We start from the raw sequence: 13687 nt of genomic DNA, 5'->3' as shown, positions 1-13687 counted from the left end.
ACCTGGGAGTGAGTTACAGGATGAAATCTAATCGCGTGGTTCAGGGGGTTTACATATTGAATAATGGATACCTGGGAGTGAGTTACAGGATGGAATCTAATCACGTGGTTCAGGGGGTTTACATATTGAATAATGGATACCTGGGAGCGAGTTACAGGATGGAATCTAATCGCGTGGTTCAGGGGGTTTACATATTGAATAATGGATACCTGGGAGTGAGTTACAGGATGGAATCTAATCACGTGGTTCAGGGGGTTTACATATTGAATAATGGATACCTGGGAGTGAGTTACAGGATGGAATCTAATCACGTGGTTCAGGGGGTTTATATATTGAATAATGGATACCTGGGAGTGAGTTACAGGATGGAATCTAATCACGTGGTTCAGGGGGTTTACATATTGAATAATGGATACCTGGGAGCGAGTTACAGGATGGAATCTAATCGCGTGGTTCAGGGGGTTTACATATTGAATAATGGATACCTGGGAGTGAGTTACAGGATGGAATCTAATCACGTGGTTCAGGGGGTTTACATATTGAATAATGGATACCTGGGAGTGAGTTACAGGATGGAATCTAATCACGTGGTTCAGGGGGTTTATATATTGAATAATGGATACCTGGGAGCGAGTTACAGGATGGAATCTAATCACGTGGTTCAGGGGGTTTATATATTGAATAATGGATACCTGGGTGTGAGTTACAGGATGGAATCTAATCGCGTGGTTCAGGGGGTTTATATATTGAATAATGAATACCTGGGAGTGAGTTACAGGCTGGAGTCTAATCGAGGGGTTCAGCTATATTATATAATAGAATAATGGATATTTGGGAGAGAATTACAGGCTGGAATCTAATCGAAGAGTTCAGATAGAACACGTTTTCCAAGGCAAATGACATGCCTGGCACTGACTGCAGGAACACTCGGTGCAGTTAAGGTGGAATGTCAGTTGTGAGAAAATCACTCGAAGTTTATCAGGACATAATATGTAAATGGACAGCAGGACGTAGCCAGCAGTCTGTGTGACACAGTGTAAGAATATAAGAAATAGGAGCAGGAGTCGGCCATTTGGCCCTTCGAGCCTGCTCCGCCATTCAATAAGATCATGGCTGATCTTCTACCTCAACTCCACTTTCCTGCACTATCCCCATATCCCTTGATTCCCTTAATATTCAAAAATCTATCGATCTCTGTCTTGAATATACTCAACGACTGAGGCATCGCAGCCCTCTGGGGTAGAGAATTTCAAAGATTCACCGCCCTCTGAGTGAAGACATTTCTCCTCATCTCAATCCTAAATGGCCGAGCCCTTATTCTGAGACTGTGATCCCTGCTTCTAGACTCCCCAGCCAGGGGAAACATCCTCCCTGCATCTACCCTGTAAGAATTTTATATGTTTCAATGAGATCACCTCTCATTCTTCTAAACTCCAGAGAATATAGGCCTAGTCTACTCAATCTCTCCTCATAGGACAATCCCCCCATCCCAGGAATCAGTCTGGTGTGTATTGTGTAATAATAGTCAATGTGTATTATGTAGTAACACAAGTATTTACAACATGGATTACTATAACTGTACATTATGTGTTAATACACTACAGTATGTAATATAACACTGCCAAACTCAGTCTATAATAAACAAGTAAATTAAATCAAGTTACATGTCGAAGACACACATTGGGAGTAATATTACCCGAAGAGTTCAGATAGAACACGTTTTCCAAGGCAAATGACATGCAAGAACACTCCGTGCAGTTGCGGTGGAATGTCAGTTGTGTGAAAATCACTCGAAGTTTATCAGGACATAATATGTAAGGGCAGGGAACCCATGGGATTGGGTGAAATGCCGGTTTTACACCCCGCCCAATGACTTCAAAGGACAGCAAAATCAGGCGGGTGTAAAACCAGCGATGCACCCGATCCCATCAGATTCCCAATGGGCGGATTAGGTTAAAATTGCCCCCACCTGTATAGTTTTTGTTTCAGTGCACCTCTATGGATTGGATCTATATTATAGTGTGGTTATAATTTGTAATCCTTTTGGGGCATCTCACCCTGATTTACCACCGGGTCGACCAGTGACCCTTTCAGCCGCTGTGAGGTGTTACACTCGTGGCACAAGCCGCTGGCTGGACCGTGGGATGGGGCCGAGCGGCATTTAACTGGGCTTTCAGGCTTTACACACAGCCTGCCAAAAATCACAAGGAAAGTCGGGGCACTGATCTGGTGCCAAGGGCAGGTGAGGGAATTGTAAATTACTTGTTTTAGTTAAAATAATTTACACAAAAGCCGTGTCCTGAACAAAGACAGTATCAAGATTGAGTGACTCCAGGGTGGTGATTCTTTATTATTTTCCCCTACCCAACAGGTGGTCAACCAGTCAACCCTACCCAACCGGTGGTCAACCCTATCCAACCGGTGGTCAACCCTACCCAACCGGTGGTCAACCCTATCCAACCGGTGGTCAACCCTACCCAGCAGGTGGTCAACCCTACCCAACCGGTGGTCAACCCTACCCAGCAGGTGGTCAACCCTACCCAACCGGTGGTCAACCCTACCCAGCAGGTGGTCAACCCTACCCAACCGGTGGTCAACCCTACCCAGCAGGTGGTCAACCCTACCCAGCAGGTGGTCAACCGTACCCAATCGGTGGTCAACCGTACCCAATCGGTGGTCAACTGTACCCAGCAGGTGGTCCACCCTACCCAACCGGTGGTCAACCATACCCAGCAGGTGGTCAACCCTACCCAGCAGGTGGTCAACCCTACCCAGCAGGTGGTCAACCCTACCCAGCAGGTGGTCAACCATACTCAGCAGGTGGTCAACCATACTCAGCAGGTGGTCAACCATACTCAGCAGGTGGTCAACCCTACCCATCAGGTGGTCAACCCTACCCAGCAGGTGGTCAACCCTACCCAGCAGGTGGTCAACCCTACCCAACAGGTGGTCAACCCTACCCAGCAGGTGGTCAACCCTACCCAGCAGGTGGTCAACCCTACCCAGCAGGTGGTCAACGATGTCGGGAGACATAGCTCTGCGCACAAACGGGGTTTCCGCCGAACATCCACCAAAGTCACGTCGGCGGAGCAGGAGATGTCCAGAGGTGTTTCATGCCCGCCACTCCCCGAGGCACCCCCCCCAACCCATTTCACCCTCTCCATAGGCACCCGATGTTCCCATTCTGGAGTATTCTGTGAGTGTTTTCCATTGGCCAGGAAATTCCTCAGAGTGGCTCCCGCTCTGCCGGCATTACTTTGACGGAACTGCAGCATTACCCAAGGACTTCCCCGGCCATAGTATCGCATATCGGGTGTTTGTTCTATCTTTTACCTTGTTCTTGATTTTTCTCCGGACTCGTTTGAGAGCTTTTTCCTCGGCCTTTGTGAGCGGCAGTTTGGTGGGGACGGGGTAACCCTCGGCGATGAGAGTCCGCTTTTCCTCTTCAGTGAGCAGCAGGGGGCCTGATGTCCCCTGGAGCTTCTGGCAACAGCAAGAGAAGAAGACTTGGAGTCACCAATCTGTTTCCAACTCACCAGTAAATCCGAGCGCTTCCTGACAATAATACTATAATTTAGTTGGTACGGTTCCTTTTGATTTTGCTGGGATTTTGTTGCTTATTTTAGTATCTCTAGCTTGAATGGACCATAGGTTTCTTTCTTATATCAGTGGTGCCCTCAAAGGGGCACTTAAGAACATAACAGAATAACCCCTAGTTCTGGACTCTCCAGCCAGGGGAAACAGCCACTTGTCGTGCTGATTGTTGTTGATTGACTTTGGGGCGGCCTAGTGTCACCTTTATCGGTCCATCCAAATAGGCCCAATGACTGGGTGAAAGATGCAGATCAGGAAAAGCACGGGTTCAATCCCCGATCTAGGGATTGGTGATGTCCCTGCTGTCCTTGACCTCAGTGCCCTGTGTTAAGGAGGGGTAAATCAGCCAGGGATCCCGCCCTTGACCGCTGTCTGCACTGGAGATACACGTGGAAGGATGGGCTCGGTCTGGGCTGTGATCTCCTCCCATGGTCGAAGAGCCCGCTAACACTCACCGCCAAGGCTCACGCACGAACAACGACAACTTGGCTGAGCTACCAAGGGGTGAGCGCAGCCTGTGGAACTGACCCCAGCAACACGTTCAACTCCAGCCGGGAAAATAGAGTAAAACGTGTAAGGTATGTATAGAAAGTGGAGCTCGGGAATTGTAAAAAATGCATAAATTGTATAAGCTACATTTATTCAATCAAACTGACATTGAGATTATTCCATTGATTGTTGGCATTTATTGAGGAGTAAATGCTTAAACACCTTGTACTAACCCCAGTAATATAGTCTCCATTTAACCACCCCCCACACCCCACACACAGACACTAGTGGGTAACATGGTCTGATGCAGTCAGGATCCAAGTAAAACATTTCTTGCAGAGTAAGTTCCAGGTTGGTCCAGACCACCTTCTATTTAATGAATAACATTGCCTGCTACTTCAAAGGCCTCTGCTGCCGTGTCTGTTTTTTTTGCAATAAAGCTCCATTTCTCTCTCCTCCCTGACATCCACAAATAATTTCCCTCCGCTACTACAATCCTTCAACCATGTTTTCATTGGCTGCTTTCTCCTCTCTCTCAGTCGGGATATCCCTGGAGCTCAGAGCTCAGTAGATTGAAAAAACATAAAGACTTGCATTTATATGCTGCTTTTCATGACCTCAGGACATCCCAAAGCACTTTACAGCCAATGAAGTACTTTTGAAGTGCAGTCACTGTTTTAATGTAGAAAACGTGGCAGCAAATTTGCAAACAGCAAGCTCCCACAAACAGGAATCTGTTGATGACCAGATAATGTTTTAGGTGTTGGTTGAAGGATAAATATTGGCCAGGACACCGGGGAGAATTCCCATCTCTTCTTTGAAATGGGATCTTTTACATCCAACTGAGAGGACAGTGTTATGTCTGACATTGGTGATAGGTACTCGATTGCCTTGGCCTGAGCACATGGAGTGTGATAGTGCTGTTATCATTGTATTGTGTATAGGTATTCGATTGCTTTTGCCTGGGAGTGTGTGTGTGGAGCAGCCATTAAAAAGCAACATGAACTGAACTCTGCTTACGGCCTCTGGATTATCTTTGCAAACGCAACAGACAGGCAAGGCTTTGTTTTAACATCACACCTGAAAGACGGTTCCTCTGACAGTGCAGCACTCCCTCAGTACTGCACTGGAGTGTCAAGCCTAGATCTTGTGCTCAAGTCTCGAGAGTGTGACTTGAACCCATGACCTTCTGACTCAGAGACGAGAGTGAGCTAAGGCACAAAGACCAGGGAACAGGTGAGCGGCTCCTCGACTTGACCAGTGATTAGTGGGGGAGGGGCCGAATGGAGGGGCAAAGTGTAAACTTCACAAAATAACTGAGAGGGGAGTCGAAAAAGGAATAGAAACGAACTGAAGTTTTTGTTGTAAATGTTCTGGCCCGCACAATGTAAAATGTTCCGAGATGTACTCTTAAAGGCTTACACTCCCCAGATCCTTTCTGCTAACGCTATGTTATAGGCTAACGTTTGCATCAGCAGACATACATGAGGAGCTGTGAGAAGAGGGGACGAAGAAATCGCACTGGATGAACGAGCCTGTGGTCGGGCTGGGCTGGACGGAGGGAGGGACCGAGGACTCTGGGAGCCATCGCTGTCGCTGCTGTGGCTGCTGGGGGGAGTGGGCGGCAGCTGCACATCTGGTGGAAAACAGAAAGCAAAGAAAAGTCAATTAATGGTTCACAGCAATTACAAATCAAACAGCTAAGGTCAAAGGGCGAGGGTGGGAACAGGGAGTGGGGTACGCAGAGTTCCCCACTGGCCAGGATGATAGTTCGTACGGTCACGTGGTTTTGAACGATCTTCTCAAATGAAGTGCCCTGGGTATTCCACCAGCCCCCTGCAGCCCATTGTACTTACGAAGCGTTCACAATAGAAATGCTTTAGTACCATCTCAAAATAGATAGCAGTGTATCGAAAATCAAATCAAATCGACAGATGCACCACAACATCTCCGCACCACCCCTCGGCCTAGCCCGCGGGAGGTGGCCTGTCCTGGGCCTCTGCTGGCGCTAACCTGTAGTCGGCCATCGGGAGGGATGTCAAGGGACTAGCTGGGAGGACTCGCTGAGAAGAGATGTCTGGGCCTCTGCCACACGACAGCCTGACCGAGGTGGTGAACTCAACAAGTGCAGGTGATGGCTGCGAACACTCGCGGGGTGGGGGTGGCACAGTGCAACCGAGCTCCCACGTTCTGCACCAGGCAGCGCTGGGGCACAGCTTCCCGCCCATGCTCCTCCACACACAGCCATCTTCAGAGCACCACCGGCGGAGGCCTGGCAGCTGGATCCCGGTCACCCTGTCAGCTGGAGCCGGTACTTGGTACAGGAAGGAGCCAAGACACGGGAGAGGCAGTCTCTCCCTCAGAAATTCAGAGGCAGGGTGAACATTATGAATACTGGGCGGAGTGGTGGGAATCCACACTATATGTAGGAAAACACAAAAGAGGTTTAAAGCTCAATTTTGCCAGACTGCATGTGGTCCAAACATTCTCTCCAACAGTTTTATTTTCATGCCACAAAACATGTTTTTTTTGACTTTCAGAATTTATAGCTGCTTCACATTCCAAAGGGAGCTGGTAAAGAGTGGAGAGCTGTCAAAAACACGAACGGGCCAAAGAAACCTCCACCATTCCACTGCGCTCCTTAATGCGGTTAAACTGAGTGACCAAGCACTGAGATGGAAAGGCCGACCGTGGGCTCACCCGCCCTGCGGCCCAGCATTACTCAGCCCTCTTTGTCACGTCTGGGAGGGCTGAGCATCCATCCTGGAGCAGTGCCCGTGTATAGAAGCCTGAGGCCTTCGCCTGCCCCTTCTAACCACAGCTGACTCACACCCGATGGGCGCTGGGACAGGAGCAGTTATAAACAGTGATCATTACCGCAGGTGGAGAGACTGAGATCAACAGGCACAGAACATTGACACTGGCGTTCAGTGTGAGCTGTAAAAACCCCCAGTCACTGATTAACCAGGGAATTGCAGTTAGCAACTGAGAACGGTTATCGGAGTAATCTATTTTAATGAAATGGATGCAGCTTTGGCCAATGAATGACGCAGCACTGGAGGGTTATCACTTTAATGGCCGGGGCCAAGACTGGAGCAGCAGCTCGCACAGTGTTCAAGCTGTCACCCAAAGCTTGTTTGGTCTTTGGATTTTTTTCTAACTCGAATTCCAGGGGTTGGGGGGATTTGCCCCACTTTCTTCCAAAGGCGGAGAATTCAATTGGCAGTGACATATCTAGGGTTCACCTGGAGTCAGCAGGGATTAAAGACTAATCTCCAGGACACCACTGCCAGCATCTCAGGGGAAGGATCATAGAGCCATTAAAAATTGTTGTGCTTTATTTCATTTTGTTTGAACACTTTTGTTTATTCATCTATATATATAAAACGGTCTGTCTTTCTGTCTGTCTCTCTGTCTGTCTTTCTGTCTGTCCGGCTATACAATCAAAAGTTATAGAGCGTACCTACACATGTGTTATATCAAAAGAAAGCTTATGATTATCGAAACCTCATAAGTGTATTTACTTTTTGCTCAGACAAAAATTGTTCAGGCAGTATACAAAAACCCTTCAAAAACCTTCAAAATTCCACTCATTATCCACTCATTAGCATTGAGTGACATGAAGGTTGACCAATCCTGTGACGTGATGATTGACCAATCCTACAGTTCAGTCACCTGATGGTTGACCAATCGGTGCGTGTGTGGGCGGGACTAATCATTCTCAGCTCAGGGATCTGGCAGCCATTACACACCAGCCGGGCCTGAAGCTAAAAATATGGTAATCGAGGTCAGTATCTTTTTCAAAAAAAATAAGATTTACCAAAAATGTTTTATAAGTATTTTAACTTTCATCTTTGAAGGTATTAAAAGCTAGAAATGTTTAGGTTAAAAAACAGTGGAAAATACCCGAGGCCCCGGGGCCTAGGCTTCTCCAACTGCCGACAGCCCAAATCCAGTCCCAGGCTCCCGGCCCAGACATCGACCAGGCCCAAAAAAGCCCTGGCAACGCCGGGCCCCCCCAGCTAGTTGTAAATATATTGGACAGGAGGGAAAAAAGGATGTTTGACTGGGTGGTGCGGTTGGAGGCAGGAGTTCATACGATGAAAACTTCAGGAATATCTCCAACCAGAGTTGGCAACCCTGGTTATATCGACTGATTTTCCGCCAAAGTTACACAGATCAGGGAACCCTAACGCCAAGCACTGTATTAGGCAGGGCTGGGGCGAAGTCCCTGCTCTTCTTCAAAATAGTGTCATGGAATCTTTTATGCCCACCTGAGAGGGCAGACGGGACCTCGGTTCAACATCTCATCTGAAGGATGTCACCTCCGACAGTGCAGCGCTCCCTCAGTACTGCACTGGAGTGTCAGCCTGGATTATGTGCTCAAGTCTCTGACGTGGGACTTGAACTCATGACCGTCCGACTGAAAAGCAAGCAGTGCTACCAACTGAGGTGCCTGCTGTACATGGTCCATGTCTCTGAGGCATACAGCAGGGCAGGTATCACTGCTGCCCTGTAGACCATGAGCTTAGTGCCGGGTTTGAGGTCCTGGTCTTCAAACACTCTCTTCCTCAGGCGACCGAAGGCTGCACTGGCACCTGCCCTGCTGTATGCCTCAGACATGGACCATGTACAGCAGGCACCTGAAAGCACTGGAGAGGTACCACCAACGCTGCCTCCGCAAGATCCTGCAAATCCATTGGCAGGCTAGGCACACCAACGTCAGTGTTCTTGCTCAGGCCAACATCCCCAGCATCGAAGCTCTGACCACGCTCAATCAGCTCCGATGGACGGGTCACATTGTCCACATGCCCAATACGAGACTCCCAAAACAAGCGCTCTACTCAGAGCTCCAACACTGCAAGAGAGCCCCAGTTGGGCAGAGGAAACGCTTCAAGGACACCCTCAAAGCCTGCTTGTAAAAGTGTAACATCCCCACCGACACCTGGGAATCCCTGGCCCAAGACCGCACAGAGTGGAGGAGAAGCATCCGGGAAACATAGAAACATAGAAGATAGGAGCAGGAGTAGGCCATTCGGCCCTTCGAGCCTGCTCCGCCATTCAATGAGATCATGGCTGATCATCCAAACTCAGTACCCTGTCCCTGCCTTCTCCCCATATCCCTTGATCCCTTTAGCCTTAAGAAATATATCTAACTCTTTCTTGAATATACTTAATGAACTGGCCTCCACCGCCCTCTGTGGCAGAGAATTCCACAGGTTCACCACTCTCTGGGTGAAGAAATTCCTCCTCATTTCAGTCGTAAATGGCTTACCCCTTATCCTTAGACTATGACCCCTGGTTCTGGACTCCCCGGCCATCAAAAACATCCTTCCTGCATCTAGTCTGTCCAGGCCTGACAGAATTTTATAGGTTTCGATGAGATCCCCTCTCAATCTTCTAAACTCCAGTGAGTATAAGCCCAATCGACACAATCTCTCCTCATACGTCATTCCTGCCATCCCAGGTATCAGCCTGGTGAATCTCCGCTGCACTCCCTCCATGGCAAGAACGTCCTTCCTCAGGTAAGGCGACCAAAACTGCACACAATACTCAAGGTGCGGTCTCACCAAGGCCCTGTACAACTGCAGCAAGACATCCTTGTTCTTGTACTCGAACCCTCTTGCTACGAAGGCCAACATACCATTTGCCTTCTTAACCGCCTGCTGCACCTGCATGCTTACCTTCAGCGACTGGTGCACAAGAACACCCAGGTCTCTTTGCACTTCCCCTTCTCCCAATCTATTGCCATTCAAATAATAATCTGCCTTCCTGATTTTGCCACCAAAGTGGATAACCTCACATTTATCCACATTATAGTGCATTTGCCATGTTTCTGCCCAATCACCCAACCTGTCCAAATCGTACTGGAGTTTCACGACATCCTCCTCACAGCATACCCTCCCACCCAGCGCTGAACACCTCGAGTCTCTTCGCTGGGAGCAAGCGGAAGCCAAGCGCAGGCAGCGCAAGGAGCGCACGTCAACCCAAACACCCCACCCACCCGCCCCTTCAATCACCGTCTGCCCCACCTGTGACAGAGACTGTAGGTCCCGCATTGGACTCATCAGTCACCTGAGAACTCATTTTTAACATGGAAGCAAGTCATCCTCGGTTCCAAGGGACTGCCTAAGAAGAAGAGGCTACCAACTGAGCCACGGCTGACACCAAGTCTTAACCTTGTCAGATCGGTGCAATAAATCCCAATGGATCTCTCCCCCCTGTTGCTCGAGATTGTCCTGTCAGTTGCTGCTGTCCTTGTTTAATTTCCTACCTGTGTGGACATTGAGGAACTGATTGAGATCTTTGGGCTCTATTTTGATTTGAGGCACTGTGCTTGGTTCTGTCTGGGCCTGTGAGGAAACAAAAACATCATGGTGAAGATGAAAGAAGTACAAGCAGAGTTGATCGGACAGACCTCCTTGGAGCAGCTTAGTCTCCACTTTAAATGTCTTTATTTTCTATTCTCTGTCCCTTCCCCTCTTCTACATCCAGCCCGCTCCAACACATGCCATTATCCAAGGACAAGAGAGTCAGCCAGGTTCCCCGGCCTGCTCGTGTCAGTCAGTATTAGGATGATCAGGCGCTGGTGTCCCGACACTCACGCCAAGGAGGAGCCTGGTCTCCCAGCAGAGTGGAGGCAAAGGCCAGTTCGGGAGTTCACTGCATGGCGGGGGGTTGTTATCGGCACAGGAGTCACCTGCTCCCGTCCAGCGGCGCAGCGGGCTGATGTTTATTATCGGGTAAATCACATCAGATTATGTGGGGAGGTGTTATTGGCTCGGCCCTGGTGATCACCTGAACAGTGTATATATGTTTAAAATGACAGCTTACCTTTCTCAAATTATTGTCCAGTGGGAGAGTGTGTGTTCCTTCCTGTGCTGATGGGGAAACCTGTGAGGCAAGGGTGTAGTCTGCCCATCTCAAAGCAGAGAGTGAAGTTATGACTGTATAACGTGTCGGTCCTGATAAGGACACTGGTGTTACAACTGTATAATGTACCTGTCCATGCGGGGAAGACTCACGGGATGAGGGTATAATGGGACAGGGGCATAATATAGCCTGTTGTGACAGGAAGACAGATGAGGAGTGGGCCTAATGTAGCAGTGCTGAAAGAGAGACTCACGGGACAAGGTACAAGGTGATAAGAAGGCTGCCTCTTTAAAACGGTCCTGAGGCACTTTCTGCGAGAGGGACCCTGATAATGGAACCTCCGCCCTTTGCACTTTCAGTCTCTTCAGACTTACCGGTTCTTCTGTGGAGTTTGACAGTGGAGCAGAAGTCATGTGTTGTCCAGAAAGAGCTGATATCTGGGTCGATAGGGAGGCGTGACAGGGCTCTGACAATAGGTTCGGCTCCTGCTTGATCATGATATGGGTCAGGTCTGGACCCAGGGACCAAAGTCCACCATCAGCCTCTGTCCAGAGAAGGAGAAAAGAATAGGCAATGAGACGAATGGGGAAAAACACTGGTGTTTCCATGACAACAGAACCACATGCTCATGTTCAGGATCTGAACACATTTTGCCTTCACATTAACATGGGAAAGAAGACCTTACTGAAGCCATGGCAACAAGCAGGCAAATGAGCCAGGTCAGTGAAGGGCCATCAGAAAAAGGAAAATGGAAACTGAAAATAACAAACCTGACATGGCAAACCTTGAAATATTTGTGCATTTACAATTTGTGTAATTCTTGCATTCATGAGGTTATAGGAAAAATTGATGGGGACATCAATTAGTTGGAGAGTGCAACAACACACCGGTGTCACACTCCATGTTTACATTGCCACCCAGTGTCACACTCTACGTTTACACACCCACCTGATGTCACGCTCCCCATTCACAATTCCCACCTGGTGTCATACTCCCCATTCACAATTCCCACCCAGTGTCATACTCCCCATTCACAATTCCCACCTGGTGTCATGCTCCCCATTCACAATTCCCACCCAGTGTCATACTCCCCATTCACAATTTCCACCTGGTGTCATGCTCCCCATTCACAATTTCCACCTGATGTCACGCTCCCCATTCACAATTCCCACCCGGTGTCACTCTCCCCATTCACAATTCCCACCTGATGTCACTCTCCCCATTCACAATTCCCACCCAGTGTCATACTCCCCATTCACAATTTCCACCTGATGTCACTCTCCCCATTCACAATTTCCACCTGATGTCACTCTCCCCATTTACAATTCCCACCTGGTGTCATGCTCCCCATTCACAATTCCCACCTGGTGTCATGCTCCCCATTCACAATTCCCACTTGCTGCCAGTCTCCATCAGGCAGAAGTGAAGCCGGATTAATTGGTTGGTAATCTACAAAACCGGTGAAAAAATTGAGTTCTGTTGCCACCAGTGAGTTGCAAGTACTGTCGACCACACCCCGACAATATAAAGCATCTTACCTAAAACATACACTGTAGGAATTAACGAATTCCTACAAATAACGGAGATCGACACAAGAGTTAAACTAAACAGGTCTTTACTCAACGGAGATGCCACGAGGACTGCCTGGGCAGCCCCATGGTTTGCGACGTGACATCATCGCGTTTGCCCGCATTTTCCCGCGCTCTTAAAGGGGCCACGCCCCGTACATGCAAACTCTATATACAAAACACAGTAATGCCTAACACAATGGTACAGGTTTAGGCTGGTGTTAGAACATCGTTAAAGAGAATTATATACAGTTAGCCAGAGTCATTCAGTGGTTCTGCCACATGCGCCCCCCCAGAATTCGCTTTAACGGACAAGGTCAAACGGTGAGGGGGTCTGACGAGCCTGTCAGAACAACTCCTGTACTCTCGAGGCGGAGGCTGCTGGTCGGCTGGCGGTCTGGCGGGCGGTCGCACTCGGTCTGCCGTAACGACGATGGCTGGCCGACCCCGTCTCGGCGGTTGTGCTGTCTCGATGGGGCGGTCGAGGTCTAAATGTGCTGGCTTTAAGCGGTCGACCAAAATGTGGTCCGGTTTACCACCGACATCTACCGTGAAGGTTTTGTCCCCTGCTTCCAACACGCAGAAGGGACCGGTATATGGGGCCTTGAGCGGATCCCTATGTGCGTCATGGCGAATAAAAACGTATTCAGCCTTGTGAAGCTCCGTGGGAACGTGTGACCTCTGCAGCCCGTGGTGCGAAGTGGGCACCGGTGCGAAACATCTGGCCGCCTCTTGGTGACTAGCAAGCTGGGCATACGCGGACCATGGCTCAGTCGATGTTGGTAGGAAGTCCCCATGGACTTGCAGCGGCTGACCATACACAAGCTCCGCTGATGAAGAGTGAAGATCTTCTTTGGGGGCCGTGCGAAGGCCCAACAGGACCCATGGTAGCTTGTCTGCCCATCCAGCGTCCTGGAGGCTGGCCCTCAGGGCGGCTTTCATTGACCGGTGGAAGCGTTCGCAGAGGCCATTCGCCTGTGGGTGGTAGGCTGTGGTGCGGTGTAATTTGACACCGAGTCCTTGGGCCACTGCATTCCAGAGTTCGGAGGAAAACTGCGGTCCCCTGTCTGACGAAATATCTGCGGGCACTCCGAAACGGGCGATCCAGGAGGAAATGAATGCCCTGGCCACGTCCGCCGAAGTAGTGGATAACAGGGGGACCG

The 13687-nt window shown here is 49.3% G+C and overlaps 1 protein-coding gene across 1 annotated transcript in view; it reads right to left on the bottom strand.

Moving 5' to 3' along the window:
- The window catches only part of creb3l1 (cAMP responsive element binding protein 3-like 1), a 240548-nt gene that overhangs the window by 18729 nt on the left and 208132 nt on the right, over positions 1 to 13687 (bottom strand). Inside the window, exons 3-6 of the mRNA XM_086007584.1 lie at positions 11331 to 11500; positions 10358 to 10436; positions 5568 to 5719; positions 3334 to 3483 (exon numbers count right to left, since the gene is read on the bottom strand). Of these exons, the coding sequence (XP_085863710.1) occupies positions 3334 to 3483; positions 5568 to 5719; positions 10358 to 10436; positions 11331 to 11500 (551 nt within the window). The remainder of the gene's footprint in view (positions 1 to 3333; positions 3484 to 5567; positions 5720 to 10357; positions 10437 to 11330; positions 11501 to 13687) is intronic.

The sequence above is a fragment of the Somniosus microcephalus genome, chromosome 15 (genome assembly GCF_052327205.1).
Source record: "Somniosus microcephalus isolate GS21.2 chromosome 15, FLI_Smic_1.0, whole genome shotgun sequence".
Classification (NCBI taxonomy): Eukaryota; Metazoa; Chordata; class Chondrichthyes; order Squaliformes; family Somniosidae; genus Somniosus; species Somniosus microcephalus.
The sequence above is the reverse complement of the archived record's forward strand: the minus strand, read 5'-3'. Positions and strand labels throughout refer to the sequence as shown.